At 26.8% G+C, this 17,695-nt stretch overlaps 3 protein-coding genes across 3 annotated transcripts; all 3 read right to left on the reverse strand.

Annotated features, from left to right (window-relative positions):
- Positions 1 to 5,035: 5,035 nt before the first annotated feature.
- Positions 5,036 to 5,461, reverse strand: Phum_PHUM105050 (uncharacterized protein; the record flags this gene model as incomplete). The annotated part of the gene is made up of 2 exons (XM_002423980.1): positions 5,036 to 5,091; positions 5,293 to 5,461. 2 exons carry the CDS (start codon positions 5,459 to 5,461, stop codon positions 5,036 to 5,038), a joined length of 225 nt encoding a protein of 74 aa, XP_002424025.1.
- Positions 5,462 to 11,269: 5,808 nt separating this feature from the next.
- Positions 11,270 to 12,624, reverse strand: Phum_PHUM105060 (uncharacterized protein; the record flags this gene model as incomplete). The annotated part of the gene is made up of 2 exons (XM_002423981.1): positions 11,270 to 11,291; positions 11,468 to 12,624. 2 exons carry the CDS (start codon positions 12,622 to 12,624, stop codon positions 11,270 to 11,272), a joined length of 1,179 nt encoding a protein of 392 aa, XP_002424026.1.
- A 3,248-nt stretch (positions 12,625 to 15,872) lies between these two features.
- On the reverse strand, positions 15,873 to 17,374 carry Phum_PHUM105070 (urea transporter, putative; the record flags this gene model as incomplete). The annotated part of the gene is made up of 2 exons (XM_002423982.1): positions 15,873 to 16,070; positions 16,397 to 17,374. The coding sequence occupies 2 exons, from the start codon at positions 17,372 to 17,374 to the stop codon at positions 15,873 to 15,875; spliced, it is 1,176 nt and encodes a 391-aa protein (XP_002424027.1).
- Positions 17,375 to 17,695: the final 321 nt, after the last annotated feature.

Consider the following 17,695-nt stretch of genomic DNA (forward strand, 5'->3'; position numbering starts at 1 on the left):
TGTTTTTGAATATTTGTTGCATTGGATGATTCTTTGATTGTACCTTGACGACTGAGTGAATGTAACATTTCTTCATTTTCTTTTCGAACTTGAAAATAAAAAAAATTATTATTATTATTTACAAATCAAAAGGCTCGAACCTTATTTCACTTTGATATAAAGCAAACAAAAAAAAAAAAAAATCACTAATCGGATTCACTATTTGTAGTATAAAAAGCCTCCCCAACCTCCTTCCCCCCCCCCGAGTTAAATTTTACTGGAAAAGTTAGTTTCGAAAACATTTTCCATTACCTTATTTAGTTTTATTAAAATTTTTGTGTTTTCTAAAACTCAAAACAAACAAACAAAAAAAATTCATAAATTTTTGCAAAAAACATTTCTTTGAGTTAATAATGCGAAGATTTATTTTCAGTCAGGAGTCAAAAAAAAAAAAAACTTCAAATCGGATTTACGACTGTTTGTTTCGACAAAATATAAATCCTGGCAACAACAACAACAACAACAACCACAATTTCCGTTTTATTTTATTTATATATAATTTTTTTTTTTTTTATTATCGGAAAAAAAAAGTTTATACCAAACTCGTTCGTTGTTAAAAAAATTTTTTTTATTAATTTTTCGGATACGTAAAAAATAATAATAATAATTTTTTGGGGTTGTGATTTTTTTTGACGACCGGAAACGATGGATAAAATTCTTCGATATTTTTTTTCGAAACGATAATAAACCTTAAAAAAAAAGGTTTGTTTGTTTGTGTTACGTAACTACTCGTCAAAACAAAATAAAAACAAAATAGAAAACAACGTAAATCACAAAAAGTCGTTTTTTGTTTCGATTACATGAAAAGTTTTATGCATTTTTTCTACACAGAGAGAATATATAAATCATGTAATAATAATAATACTAATAATAATAATAATAATTTTATATACGCATTTGTTGTTTCCTTTATTTTCCCTTTTCTAATTTTTAATAATTAATTAATCTGGATCGTTCCTATTTTGTTTTTGTTTTGGCGTATTCGTGTCTCCATGTACGATTTAAATTATTATTATTATTATTATTATTATTATCATTATCATTATTTTTCGAATTCTGAATTTCGGCCAATTTTTTATTTGATTTATTTGGGGATTTTTTTTTTTTTTTTTTTTTGATAATTTTTTAACCCGACGAATAAATTTTCGACGAAAACGTAACAGATACTTTTCCCTTTTTCCTTTTCCCGTTTTTTTTTTTTTTTTTTTTTCCTTTTATTATTATTATCTTTTTTTTTGCGCGTTTTTATAATATACGAATATATATAAAATTATAAAAATTCACGTAGATGGAAAATCACGAGAAAATTTTTATTTATTTATTTATTATTTTTATTAACGTGAAATCCGATCGAAATGACAGAATGACAGGTTGAAATTCATCACGGAAATATTTATTGTTATCGTTCTTCCTCTTATTATTATTATTATTAAATTTTCATTTGCATGAATTATTATTATTATTATTAACGTCGGATATAAAAATTCGTATATATTTTTGGAAGAAGATAATATAAAAATTTAATAAATAATTGTTTGTTTTAATGTATTTTATTAAAAAAGTTTTTTTTTTTTTTTACTCATTTTTATTAATTTAAAAAAACGGTTTAGGAAAAATTAAAGGCCATATTTGTTTTTTTTTTAAATTTTCACGAGAATTTTAATATGAAAATTACAATAATAATAATAATAATAATAATAATAATAATAATAATAATAATAATAATAATAATAATAATAATAATAATTACGAGTAAACTTTTTGTTTGTTATTAACGAAAAAAAATCGAATCCGCTCATCGATCTAAGATTAATTTATTAATCGTAAGAAGACTAAAAAAAACATTAAAATCTAAATTCCCGAAATATTTTCTTATAATTTTTGATAACGAAAAAATCCGTCGTTAACGCGATTGGTGTTAAGGTTAGGAAAATTTTTAATTCGGTTGTAATTAAATATTTATGTAATTTGAAATTTTTGTCGATTATCAATACTAAGAAAAACCTTAAAAAGGTTCTTAAGGTTAAGCCCGAAATTCTAAAAAAGAAAATTTGAATGGAATCACGGTTGGGGGGAAGGGGGGAAATTTCGGGTTGTTTTGATTGACGTTTATCATGAACGTGTCGTGTCACGTCGTCTTGTTTTCCTTTGCGACAAAAAAAAGGAATTTTTAAAAATTCGTTCACAGAAGCTTGAAATAGATAGAAACATGTGGAAAAAAATAGAAAATTTGATGAATTCGTCCTTTTTTATGATGTACGAATGAAAAAACAAAAAAAAAATTCCATTCAGAATGATGTGGAAAGAATAAAACAAACGAAAAATAATAATAACAATAATAAGATGGCAAAAGGAAAATGAAAAATAAATTAAGCACGATGATAAAAAAAAAGAAAATTTTTTTTTTTTTTTTAATTTTTGTGTCTAATTAAGCAACAACATTAATTTTTTTTTTAAAAAGTTTTTTTTCATCGTTTTTAAATCAATTTTTCCGGTTGGAATAATGTTTCAATAATTCATTTCCCAGGGTTTTTTTATTTAGTTTTTCACAAAGGAAAAAAGTAATTATTTACGTTTTTATGACTCGTGAAAAACAAAAAAACTTTTTTTTTGTTTTTATTATGGTAAAAAAAAAATTAACGTTCGTATATTCGAGTTGATTTTTATGCCAATTTTATTTAACTGGCCTTAATCCAAAAAAAAAAGTTCAACAAAAAAACTCAAAAGAAAATAAAATAAAAAAAAAACAAAGAAATAAAATTTAATTCAAATAGAAAATAATAATAATAATAATAATAATGATTTATGCCTTTTATTTCAAACTAAATTTTTTTTTTTTTTTTTTTTTTATTTTCCTTTTATTATAATTATTATTTGTTTTCGTTCGTTTATAATAAAAATTAGTTTAAAAAAAAATTAAAAAAAAATTCAAAAGAATTTCTCGTCGTCGTTAATACGAAATTAAAAAAAAAAAAAAATCTCAGGAAAAACTAAAAACTAAAAAAAATTTTTCTTTTTTTTCTTTTATCCCGAGTTTTATTTTTTAATTAAAAAATTTTTTAATTACGTAAAATAAGAAAATTGTTTTTCGGAGTTAATAAGTTTACTGGAAAAAAAAGAAAAGAAAAGAAAAAAAACATTTCAAAGAATTAATTATTATTATTAATAAAAAAAAATAGATTTCGTCGTTTTTCATTATTATTATTATTTTCTTTGTTTTTCTGGAAAATTTTCTATTATTATTATTATTATTTTTCGTTTCCTAATAATCGCTTTTATTAATCTGATCATTATTATTATTACTATTTTTTTTAAAAGCCATAATCGCAACCACGTGCGTATGGATTATAGTTATGTACTTTAATTATTAATAATTAGTTTGTAACATTTTTTCCGCAAATAGAATGAATAAATGAATGAATGAGTGAGTGAATTAATAAATGAATGAATGAATGAGTGAATGAATTAATAAATGAATGAATGAATGAATGAATTGGGTAATTAAAGTAATCGATGGATCGATTTTTGAAAAAAAAATTTTACAAAACGATTCGGTTTTCATATCACGATGTAGTATTTAAAGTACATAATAATAATAATAATAATAATAATAATAATAATAATAATAATAATAATAATAGTTTTCAGTATTAAATTATAAATAATTTAATTAATTAATTAATTTCGTGTTTTTCTTTTATTTTCAGTATATTAGAATGAGGCTAAAAGTTTTAACGTCGTTACGTAACCGGTTATCGTGATACCGCGTTGATTCGTATTTTCTTTTTTTTTTTTTTGGGGGGGGGAAAATTTATTTTTCAAACGCCCGGAAAAATGGCGATTAATAATTTTTTATTAAAAAATATATATATATATATACATATACGTACGTAGATATTAATTTTCTCGCGTAAAATAGTATTTTGAAAACGAAAAAAAAAAAAAAATAGGAAAAATTTCGATTGAAGAAAAAAAGGAAGGAAAAGCGGAAAAATAGGAAAACTCGTTTGACTGGAGAAGAAATTGAAAATTGTGGTGATCGTCGTCGTCGTCATCAAATCGAATAAGGTAAATGTCATTTTTAAAATAATAATAATAATAATGTTCTATCGTAAATTTATTTATGGTTTTTTTTTTTTTTTTACAAAAAATGTAAAATGGATTTTTTTTTTTTTTTTTTTGAAATGCAAATAAGGTTTATATATTTTTGCAAAAGTAAAATTTCGGGGTTGAACTTTTCGGGGGGGGGGGGGAAGTAGTAAAAGGTAAGGGGTAAAAAAAATAAAAATCGTTATTTTTCGTGGGAAAATTTAAATTTCAATGAGAAATTTTTTTTTTAACGAAATAAATTACACGCGAAAAATTATAAATTAAGTAATAATTTTTTTTTTTTTTTCGAAAAACAACCACGACGTGCGTAATGAGATAAATAAAGATACATATAACCGAATGTAAAAAAAAATAACGCGTTAAAAAAAGATGGAGAATCCTTTTTTTTTTTTAAAAAAAAAATCCCATGCCAGGTAAATCAATAAGAGCTGTTGCATGCGCAAAATACCTGATTGTGATTTTTTGACTTTTGTTTTCTTTTTTTTACTACTTTACTAAATTTTTTTTTTTTTTAATGACGTTTTAATTATTATTAATATTATTACGTAATGGGGGGAAATCTATTGGATTTTTTTTTTAACACGAAAAACATTCCGATTAATTTTTTTTTTACGGTCGACTCGTGTGAGCGTGTTAAATTTTCCCCATTTTCGACAAAATAATTTTAATGCAATTAAATTGATTTATTTGAGAATTCGTGTTGTTGTTGTTGTTGTCGTTCGTGTTTGTCGTTGTTGTTTTCATTCGATGGATTTTTTGCATTTAATTTAGGTGATAATCGACCGTAATTTCTATGCAAATATGCACGCCATGCATGCACAATTTAACAAATTAAAATGTGTTTTACGTAATTAATTATGATGATTTTTATCGAATTATTATTGTTTTAACGTTTGATAATTGCATTCGTGAACGTCGCGAACGATATTTCGTTAATTATCTCTTTAAAATATAAATAGTAAATAAACTTGGCAACGCCGTATAAAAAAGGGGGTGAAAATGTTGATACGATTGTCATTTAAATGAAAAAGTTCGATAAGGCGGTGGTTTAATTTTTTTGATAACTCGGCTTTTATGGAAGTTTCTCGATGTTTTTGTCGAGCATAGCAACGCGCACACACCCACACACACACACCCACTTACCCATTTCGTCGATGATGGGAGCCATTCTTAATGTTATACCGACTAATAACATGCTCATGAGTAAAAGTAAGCAAGCGGTTGCAACAATGGTCCACCTGGCTCTTTTGGGTAAATCTTCCGGATCTAAAACTTTTGATGCTTTTTTAGCATTTTTCAATTCGTCCGCCATTAGACCTCTCGCTCGTATTTGTCTTTCTTTTCTCCTTTTTTTTCTTCTTTTTTTCCTTTTACGCCTTTCTTCTTCTCTTTCGAATTCTAAATCTTCTAAGTTCATGGCTAATGTTAAATAATTTTCATCGTATTTGCATCTTCTGAAAAAGAAAAGAAATAATAATAATAATAAATGAAAGAGAATAGAAAAAAAAGGAGGGGGGGGGGAATTTAATATTTAAATTTAATTCGGTATTCGGTATTACTCCGGGTTGACAGATGAGTGACAGGTTAAAATCTGGGATTATATTATAAATCGATTAAAAAATATTTTCCACAAAGAATTTTTCCTTTTATAGTTTAAGTTTATTATTCCCAATTTTCCAGTTTTTCCGGGATTTTCCGTTTTTAAATATCACGGCAACAAACGGGTTAATAATTTTGTAATATTCAAAAAATTAACATTTTATAAAAATCCAGCAACAAGTTTTAAAAAAAAAAAAAAAATTAAAAAGGAAATCTTTTGTAGCACTCAAAAAAATAAGTGAAGTGCAAACAAGGGATGCTTAACAAAAAAAAGAAAAAAAAGAGAGAGAGAGACAGAGAGAGGGAGAGAGTGAGAGAGAGAGAGTGGGAGAGTGTGAGAGTAAGAGAGAGAGTAAGCATAATATTATGTTTCAAAATGTTTTTTTTAAATAAGTAATTTAACCGATAGCTTTTAAAAGGCCGGAGAAAAACTGGAAAACGAAAAAAAAAATATTCAAAAGTGAACTTTTTGTTTTTTTTTTTTTTATTAAATTTTTTTCTTTCCTTTTTATTATTATTATTATTATTATTATTATTATTATTATTATTTAAAATTTAACGGTTTTTTGTTTTTAAACTTTTGCCTTTTGTTTTTTTTTAAATCGAGGATTCGAGGTCATTTTTAAACATTTATTTTATGAGTTTTTTCTCGTAAGGTTTAATAGAGTTAAATTCGAAAATTATAATATAATATATATTAAATAATAATAGTATAGTAATAATATTAATAATAATAATAATAATAATAATAATAATAATAATAATAATTAAAGGATTTTAAATCGTTTTTTTTATTGTTTTAATACTTGAAACTTTCAACTTTTACCTCGTTTCTCGTTATTATTATTATGAATCTCATGTTTTTTTTTTTTTTATTTGCTTGTTTCCATTAGTTAATATGAGGTCAAGACAAAAATAATAATAATAATAATAATCTTGGATGAATGTGTGTGTGCGTATTTTTTTATTTTAATTAATCTCAAAAATTATTAAAATCCCGTTACGAACGATACGACAAATTATTTATTAAAAATTCTATTTAAAAAAAAAAAAAACGGAGCGCAACTTTTTTTTTTTGTTGGCATTTTTTGATTTTTAATTGGTTTCATAGGGAACTCGAAAACGCTCAAAGGAAAATTGTTAATAATTAAAAAACAAAGAGAGAGAGAGAGAAGGGATACGGTAAAAAGAGAGAGAGAGAGATGGAAAGTAAGATTCATTAGATTAATGAGGAATCGTTTTTTTTTTTTGACTCGACTCGAGGAAAAAATCATGAATTTTAATTTTCTTTAGATGATTAACTCGGAAAAACAATAATAATAATTATAATAATAATAATAATAATAATAATAATAATAACAACAACAAATTTTTTTTAATTAAAAAAAAGAAAAAAAAATTCGACTGATCTCAAGCGTTCGTTTGACTTTAACTCGCCGTAGAACGAGAGTAATCAAAAAGCCAGCCCCCCCCCCCCCCGCCATTTCGAAAATAATTTTTTTTATTACAAATTCGCAAAACCGTTAAAAAATTATTTAAAACTTTACGAGAGACATTAAAAAAAACAATAATAATAATAATAAACGGTCGAGGGAAAAAAGTTGTGGAAAGTTTAAAAATGTAATTTTCGAAAAAAAAAAAAAAAAAAAAAAAATTAAACGCGATAGAAATTTGTCGAATGCGTTTATTAAAAAAAATATTATTATTATTATTATTATTATTATTATTATTATTATTATTATTATTATTATTATTATTATTATTATTATTATTATTCCGACAGTAATTATTGCGTAAAGGGGCTTTTAGTAAAAAAAAAAAGGACAAAAAGCCCGAAGGTTTTTTTTTTTGAAAGACATCGAATAACGTTTTTTTATTTATATTTATTTATTTAAACGTTAGGAAAAGTTATTTTGAAATCGTAAGGAGGTTGGGGGGTAGGGGGAGGGAGGAGGGAAACGGTCCCCCATAATTTGCCTTTCGATTTTTAATTGTTTTTTTTCTGTTACGATTTTCGAGAAAAAGGAAAAAAATGAGTTTCATTAATTTTTATTACAAGGTAAAATTTGCATGGAATTCAATTCGGAAATTAAAATTTCCCACCCAACCCCCCATCCCCCCCCTCGCTTCGTACCTCGGTATTAAATTTAAATAAAATAAGAAAATCAAGGCGTCACTCGTAAATTTTATAAGTTTAGCGTAAGGAAAAAAAAAAAAAAAAAAAAAAAGAAAATTTTTTATAATGAAATAATAAAAAAAAAGAAAAAGGAAAACTTTGTAAATTTTATACGGAGTTGAAAATGATTATAAAATAACTTTTCTTCCTTTTTTCCTTTTTTCCTTTTTTTCTTATTTTATTTTATTTTTATGATTAATTTTTGAGTTTTTGCTTGAACGTAAGAAAAAAGAAAATTTTTTTTTTTTTTTTTTTTTTTTTAATTCCGGAAAAGTTTTCTCTCATCTTTTTTATTTTATTTTCCTTTCTTGTGTGTGTACTTCATCCAAGATGAAAAAGAAATGAGAAAAAAGAGGAGAAGATGATGAAGAAAAAGAAGAAGAAAGAAGAAGAAGAAGAAGGACTTATTTTATTTCTATTATTATTATTATTATCAATACCGAATAATTTTCTTTTTTCTTCAGAATCTTTTGAATTTTTAAGTCTGCGCGATTAGGTTTTCAACTTTGAAACTTTTCTAAATTTATTTTCTCTTTAAAAAAAAAAAAAAATTTGTTGTTTCCTATCGTCTCATTTTCTTCTACACTAATAAAATCATTTGTAAAAAAAAAAAAAATAATAATAATAATAATAGTAATAATGATAATTATTTCATTTCTTTAAAATTTTCTTTTGAAAAAAAAAAAAAAAAAAAAATGTCAGATTCGAGTACGGATTATGAAAAAAATAAAAAAATTTTTTATATATCAGTTTCATAATTATTACTATTACTATTATTATTATTATTATTATTATTATTATTATCATTCGGTTTTTCGTTTCGATTTCGATAATTATATTTAATCTTTGTTTTTAATTACTCGCGTTTAATTCTCAAAGTATGAAATTAAAAAAAGGAAAATTTTACATAATGAAAAAGGAAAATTAAAAAATCCTCGTAAACGTAATTTTTTTCTACGGGGGGAGGGGAGAGGAGAGGGAGGGATGTAAGGGGGTGTGTCACCGAAACATTTCTTTAAATTAAAAATCTGTTTTGTTATTAAAGAAAAAATTCAAGGGAAAACAAAAACGAAAAAAATTATTTAAAATAATTTCAAGATCGGGTTTTAAACGATATGATCTCTCGATTTAAAACTAAAAAAAATTTATTTTGGTGATAAGGAAAAAAAAAAAAAGGTCAACGGATTTCCGAACGCGTTCGTTATCAGTTGAAAATAATAATAATAATAACGAAGTTTTTTTTCGTTCCATGCGAGGTTTTACCCGACAATAATTTTTTAAAAATTTTGTTTTCATTTATTATTTTTCTGTTGGTTTTTTCTCTTTGTTTATATGCGTACAAAAAAATCTGACAGGTTGAGTGAGACATGTTTAAATTCAAATTTTTCTTTTTTGTTTACTTTTAAATTGTCGTCTGCTTCTAAAAAAAAATTTCATTATTTTAAACGCGCTTTTGTTTTGTTTTTGTTGTTGGATTCATTTAATTTTTTTTTTTTTTTTTAAGACGATGACGGAGAAAATTTCATTTCAAAAGAATAATAGTTGATATTATTAATATTATCTAAAAAAGCAGACGATATTTTTAAAAATTAGCAGACGATTTTTTAAAAAAAAAAAAAAATTGTAAGTTAACTTCCAGTTTGGTTCGTTTTGAAAAAAAAAAAAAATTATTTTTAAATTTGTTTTCGAACGGAAAAGAATTTAAAAAATTTGAAATTTCTCTTTCTTTCTCTCTCTCTCTTTCTCTCCTCACTCTCTCTCTCTCTCTCTCTCTCTCTCTCTCTCGAAAAAAACGATTTATTTCGATGGTTTACTTTTTTTTTTTATATATATAACAAGATCGTTTTTCATCTCGTATTTTTCAATCATCTTCCTCCATCTTTTTCTTCCCCCCCCCCCTTTCCATTTGTTAAACAATTAACCTGTTAATTAAATTAGTGTTTAAATGAGACATTCGAAAACGTTTGAGTTAGCTTTCATTATTATTATTATTATCATTTATTTTTTTTACACGTTAGAGTCAGACTAATTCTTCACCAAAAAAAAAAAAGAGAGAGAAAAGATTTTGTAAAATTATAAAAGGAAATAAATTTAACGCAACGTCACTTCCATTTATTATTATTATTATTATTATTTATTTTTGTGTGTGTGTGTAACAAATGGGGGAAATTTTTAAAGGGCCCAAACCGAGAGTCCTTTATCGGGAATAATAATAATAACACTTTATCTTCAAATTATTATCACCGACAGATGAAATTTAATAATAAATTTGTAGATTTGAAAAATTTTCTTCTTTTCGAAAGTTAAAATTTTTTAAAATGATACTTGTGTACACATTAAGTTCACTTAAATAAATAAAAGATGCATATTTTCAAATAACGGAAACGGAAACGGGGAAAAACGGGCGATTCGTTTATTTATTTATGTAAATTTAATAAATAAATAAATAGATGTATGTCTTATTAATTTTATTTGTTAAAAAAAAAAGAAAATGGTTCGTTCGTTCGTTCGCGTACTAGAAAATATACCGGAAATAATTTGTTTTAATATGAACGGGATACGAAAAATTGTTCGAGAAATTTCCCTCCCCTCTCGGAAAACTCGGCAGAAGGTCATCGTGATTTGTTATTTTTCAATTTTTATTATTATTCCGCGTAAAAAAAAAAAAATTATTATATGCATTTCCGCTCATTTCAACTCACGAGTTTTATCGTAAATAAATAAATAAAAATCGTTTTTTTATTTTATTGTCGCATGCACAAATGATTTCCCGTAATAATAATAATAATAATAATAATTAATTGAGTGCGGGATTTATCATTATTATTACCATAATAAATCATTTATCAGCGCCATTTTTATTTTATTTGAATAAAAAGGGAAATGGAAAGGGAAACGGAAATGGAAAACTGAATTTTTTTTTTTTTTTTTTGTTTTAAGTAATTTGAAGGAAAAATAAAAATGAAAATATTTTAAGTTGATAGGTTTATGCGTTCGTACCAAAGGGGAAAGTAATGTCATTTTACCTTAAAGATTTTAATTATTATGTTTAGCCTAAATCCTCCACGTGGAGGTCATGTCATCATTTACACGAAAGGTTAACAACTATTTCATATCAAAAAAAGTTGAACGTATTATTATTATTATTATTATTATTTCATAGCGAATAATAATTAGTTAATTATTTTCTTTTAAAAATGCAAAATGATGATGATATTTCCGCGGGATTTCATTTTAGGAAAAAAAGAAAATGGGGATTTTAATAAAAAAAAAAAAAAAAAAAATTTCAGACGTTTATCTAAACTATGCGAAATTTCGATTTTATCAGGTTAAATTTCAATAACGTTACACAATACTTTGATCTCGACTAATGATTTTTGATAATTTTATTTTTATCAATAAAAAAATTTTAATTTAAATTGCGTTATCTAAATAGACTACTTCCGGTAAATCACGTGGTGGTCTGAACGGTTTTTTTTATTGTATGTAAAAAAAAAAAAAGAAAAAAATTTGACGAACGAGGTCGTATTATGAATAACTTACTGAAATGAATGAGTCGGACTGTTGTAACAAGACATGTAATGACCCCCGCTGGGATGTAAATGCCTGTAGGGAGCATCGTTGTAACATCCCTGATCATCGACCATTGAAAACCTGCACGAGGGAAGGCATGTCGTCGAGAGACACTGCGGTAAAAAAACGTGACACGATCTATTGCATTTTATCCTGACGGGTTTTACATTTGAATTATTTGCACTAAACTCATCTACTAATTCGTTTGTTGTCGTTCTCGGATCCGTTAAGGTTTTATTATTATCATCGATCGTTTCTTGTATCGCGTCTAACGTTTTTTGAGCTTGAATTTTAGACATGTCGATTATTGTCTCGCTATCACCGTTGCTCGTACCTTCCGTCGAATCTTGTATTCTTTGAACGTCCTCATCGACGTGTTTCGATCGATGTTTCCTGTTGTCACCGCCGAAAGTTGGGGATATGTAACCGGAAGATGTTGTCGCCGTTTCCGTAGATGTTTGCCTAGACGTCGTCGAATTCAACCATCGTTCCGTGCTCAATTGTTTTGGAAGACATTTTTGTTGGGAAAGTTTTTTCCTATCTAATCTCGGTTCGAAATGGGAACTCAGTCCGCAACAGGGACTCTCGGGTGGTTGATAGTATAAAGATGCGTCGTAGCTTCCGAAAGATTGTTGTTGAGGATAAAGGTCGTTGGGTGTGCTCGTAGAATTGTGAGAGTATTTCGCGAAACCGTGATGTTTGCAATAATCGGTCGACACGTCGCAAGGTACGAGTGATCTACATCTGTTCGCACGGCAACCGTACCTGTTACACGGGGAAATTAAATTTGCCGATGAATTAGTCCTAAATTGACGAATTTTATTATCACTTTGACAATTGATTGTTGCATTCGTATCGACTTGATCGAATTTATTTTTAAACTTGTTGAATATAAATAATTTTTTTTCTTTATATTTTTTCCCACAATTTCTTATCGATGAAACTTTATTTTCAACCAAAACTGATAAAACCCCTTCCAATTTTTGTAAATCCGTACCGGAATTTTCTTTTTTTTCTTTTTCTTTTGAATGCATTTCATCTTGATTTTCTTTTTCTTCGGCGGCGATGACATTTTCAACATCGAGATCATCCGTTGATACTTCTTTATCAATTAATTCCACGCTCATCTTTTATTAATTAAATCACTCGGATTTTCAGTCATCGTTTCCACGGTCAAATTTTCCACAAATTTTCCCGTTTTTTATTAAGCCTCGAATTTCTTAAAAAAATATGAAAAAAATTAAAATTTTCTCTTATTTTTACATTTTTTTTTATTTTTTACGAATTCAAAATTTAAAAATTTATCTGTAAAAAATAATTAATTTTTTTGTATTTATTTATTTATTTATTATTAAACGATAATCAAATGTTTAAACAAAAGATTATAAAAAAAAAAAAAAAATAATAATAATAATAATTTTATTGTTAATATAATAACAACCGTGCACTGATAACGTAATAATAATTTAAAAAGGTTTTCTATAACCGTAAATCGATAGAGTGAATAAAAAGGTCGGTGAAAATTTAATAGTTGTTTTAATATGTAGTTAAAGTAGTGAAAAAGTACAAAAAAATTATTATTATTATCATTATTTTAAAGTGTGTGTATCCTGTAGGAATTTTCGTCGTAAAGCAAAAAAAAAAAAAAAAAAAGGTTAGAATTTTTATTACGATATTTAATTTTTATTTTTTTTATTAATATGTCTCAAGGAGTTAATAATTCGGTTAAACTAAGAATTATATAAAAAGAGAGAGAGAGAGAGATAGGGAAATGAGGATAGGGAAGAGAGAGAGAAAAAAAAAGGAGGAAAAAACATAAAAAACGTTTTTTTCTAAGCGTCATCGTTTGTACAAACACACACGTTTGAATACTTGTTGAATTTTAATGTAAGGTCAACCTGGTTGTATACTACAATCGACAAAAAACAAAAACAAACAATAAATATTTAATTAAATTAATTTAATAAACAAATATACATCCTCGTATCATATATTTCGTTTGTTTGTTTGTTAGCATAAGAGTAAATTTTTCGTATATATTATTAGTTTCGTTTGTTTGTTCGTTCAATTTTTTTAATATCTTCGTCAAAATTTAATTAATTAATTAATAATATTAATAATAATAATAATAATAATAAATAGAACAAATCAAACCGTAAGTAAATTTTTTTTTTTTTTTTAAAAAAAAAAGGGAAACAAACGAGCACAATTTACACTTCTTTAAATTAATTAACTTAACACAAACTGTTTTAAATTCTTTCTTTATTTCTTTCTTTTTCCCCCCTTTGTATATATTTACGCGTTTTATTTTTATTAAAGGCCTTGTCGAATTTAGAATTCGAAAACACCAAAACACAAACACACTTGAACTTCGAAAAAAAAAAAAAACAACAACAACAAAATATGTTATAATTTGCACAACAAAACACTGACACAAAATCCGCGACTCTCGAAAATCGTGGGGAGAAAAATAATAATAATAATAATAATAATAACGATAACTATTCGATTCGTTAAACAAATTGAAAATTGTATTTTAAAAATAATAATAATAATAATAAATAAATAAATAAATTTCGCGGTGTGCGAGAAACAGGAAAAAAAAAAAAAAAAGAAAAGAAAAAAGTGAGATGAAAAGTCAAAATCTCTTACAGGAGCTTTTCTCTCATTTAAAAAGTACAAAATTTGTCCGATTCGATCGAGAGAGGCGCTAGTTGTACCATCATCCAGAATTTTCTGGCCTTTTATCTTTTTTCTTTTTTTTTTTTTTCTCCCCCCCATCGATGTTCTCTCTCTCTCTCTCTCTCTCTCTTATTCATCTTTTCCCCATTTTGTTCATCCTTTCAATCCTTTATTTTTTTGCCTTTTATTTTGATGAAACCTAAATTGCTGCTTGTGTTTCACGTATTAATAAAGCAATGTCCGGATCCAAAACACGATGAAAATTCCAGAAAAATTCGATTCGAAAAATATACACGCGAATTACTTTGTTTATTATTATTATTATTTTTTTTTTTCTTGATGCCTCAATTTCGAAAGGAAAATTTTTGATAAAAATGGGGAAAGGAAAATTCGAAATAAAAATGGGGGCAAAACCGTTCAAACCATTTTTTTTTTTTTGTAGCATGTAAAATACGTTCTAGAAAAATTTTCCGAGGTTTTACGAAAAAAATCGAAAATTCGAAATGCAACAAGTATTATTATTATTATAGAGTTCATTTTTTTCGGTTGAAAAGGAAAAAGGAAAAAAGGAAAAAAGGTTATAAACAAATTAAACGGCGTTTGCATATGCATATAACCCTTGATTAGTTCAGGTGATTCGACTCAAAAGCGCGACTTGTGTTCCCATTGATTTTTCCCCCCCCCCGTCCCCCCCGCGCTTTTTCTATCCTCTTCTTTTCAATTTAATAATAAATTTAAAATTTGAAAATTTGAATTTTTTTTGGGGAGGATCGAATTAAAAGATTCGAAAATTTTTATAAAGAACGAAAATAAATTAAATAGGACGAAGAGCGAATGTTAATTATTTAGGTCGAATGTTATTTGCTTGCCTGTCTGTGTGTGACGAGTCGATAGGTTTTGTTTAAACAAAAAATACCCATAACAATAGTTGAAATAATAATAATAATAAGACTAACAATAATAATAATAATAACAATAATAATAATAATTACGCGATTGTTGTAAAAATGAACGAAAACGACCAGTTTTATGTTTTTTTTTTTAATTTTTACACGGGGGGTCGGTTCGTAATCGACATTCATTCATTCATTCATTCATTCATTCATTCATTCATTCGTTTCGTTGTTTATTTGTACGTTCAGGCATTAGTAGGAAATAATAAAAAAAAATCAATTTTTGCAAAAAAAATAATTTTAACGAAAGAGAAATTTTTTTTTCATTTTGTTTAATCGAAATAAATGGAGAGAGAAAAAGGAGAGAAAAGAGGGGGGGAAAGGGGGGGAAATGTAGGGAAAAAAATTTTTTTTTTTTACCCGAGACAGATGGCCCCATCGTTAAATTTTATTACATTGAAAAACCCGACTCAATTCGGATAGGAAAAAAGAGACAGAAAAAAAAAAAAGACAGAAACAAATTCGTTTTTTTTTTAACGGTTACCCTACGTACGTATTTAATAAAGATACTATTAAAATAAAAATCAAATTAAAAAAATCATTTTTTTTTTAATAAACGATTCCGCGTAATTAACGTAAAAACCAACCGGGGGGTTTCCCTCCCCCTCCTCCTTCCCTCCCCACACTCCCGCATAAATCTAATTTTAATTTTTTTTAATTCTTCCCTCGGACGAACGATAAAACGCGAGCAACAAAAAAAAAAAAAAAAAAAAAAAAAAATTTAAAAAATTCGTATAAAATTAAAAATTTTCACTCACTCCCGTTCGACTTAAATATCCGTCAAAGCGATTTTCCCGTTGATTTTTAAATTCCTCCCGATGTTTTTCCGGATACGAATAAATTCCCGGTCTGGGCAACGTTTTCTCATATTCTCCGGTGACGAGCAAAAATATAACCGTTGTAAATATAAAAGGAATGTGAAATATCGGTACATCCATCTGGAACAAATTAATTAAACAAATTAATAATAATAATAGAAAAAAACGGGGGGGGAAACGGGTAGGGGGTAGGGGAGAGGGAAATTTGTTTAATTTTTCCGACACCGAGCAAAAAGAAATTTTTTTTTCTTTTTTTTTTTTTTGATTCATTTATCGATCATTGTAACAATTTTTCACTTAGTATAATTATTATTAAATACTGATTACAAAAGCCCGATAGATTTTCTCTTATCAATAGATAAATTGTGGTCAATGGCCATTTTGTACATAGAAAAGACAAAGTGAGTGAGTCACTCTCACGATAACAATATATATTTTTTACTTACCGCGTTAAACATCGGAGTGATAAAATGTTGGAAAACGGTAGAGAAAAGTATTGCGACGAAAGCGAGAAATGCGGATTGAGGAGTCAATACGAAGCCGAAACCAGCCAGGGCGCCACCGCATAAAAGACCGTTGTATCCCCAAAATCCGGCGTAAACTTTTTCGAAATCGGGTGAAAAAAAAATACCCGTCAAGGTACCCAAAAATGATCCGAGGTAGCAAAATAAAGCCGTCGTAGGAGAATAGACGAGGAGTGCCAAATACATGAGAATGGAACACGGTATGTTGTTCAATCCGTACACTTGCGAGAGAGCAGTTATGGTACCTGAAAATGTTTCTCCCCAATTCAAATGCGAATCGTTCGAACGATGATTTCCCTCGGGGCCAGGAGGTGGAGGTATGAGGTCTGCGAAATCCGAATCGTCCTTTAACCATTTCGTATAGTTATCATCGTTTTTTATCCCATCTTCCGTTTCTCTTCTCCTTCTCGAAACTTCGTTCGGATCGAAAGGGAAAAAATGAGTTTCGTTGAGTTTCGCCGTTTTATTGAGTTGCGTGACGTTCGGTTTGAGACCAGGTTCGAGCAAGTGAGAACTTAATAATTTAGGAGGAACGGAATTGTTTAAAAGGCAAAAAATCAAAACGTATTGTAAAACGTTGAAAGGAATCGTGAAACAAGGTATCGGATAATGCCACAAATACCGGAATAAATTTGCAAATGCCGACGTGAAATAAACGGATATTAACGTGGCAAAAGATAAGAAAAACCAAAATCTAGGTTCGTACAGAGAAATGGATTCGTATATGGTCGGGAGGTAACCTACTGACACGACGGCGTGTAAAACGGCATTGTAACTGAAAAATCCGTTCAAGTTACCCAAAACGTCTTGTTGTAGAATTTTAGCGAAGGCGAAGGATAGCGTAGACGTGAACAAACCCGCAAACATGGCTTTGTAATCGGCCCAACCTATTGCCAACATGATGATAAAACCGCTTATGGGATTATTAGCAAATATCACCTGCGCAAAAAACGAATTAGTATAAAAAAAACCTTTCGTCGTTTTTTTTTTAACGTGGCATTAACGATGCAAAAAAAATTTTCTTACGTGTCCGAAACTTCTAAATAATGAATTTAAATAATGAAAAATAGCAAAAATTGTTTTTTCCGATTTCGATTCCAAATATTCATTTATCAAATGACAATCCCCTCCGAATATTAATAATTTCTGCGGAATTTTCTAAAAAAAAAAAAAAAAAAATAAAATAAAAATTTTTTTTGCCCTTATAAGAAAAAATATTAA

The sequence above is a fragment of the Pediculus humanus genome, genomic scaffold (assembly GCF_000006295.1).
Source record: "Pediculus humanus corporis 1103172107455 genomic scaffold, whole genome shotgun sequence".
Lineage (NCBI taxonomy): Eukaryota > Metazoa > Arthropoda > Insecta > Psocodea > Pediculidae > Pediculus > Pediculus humanus.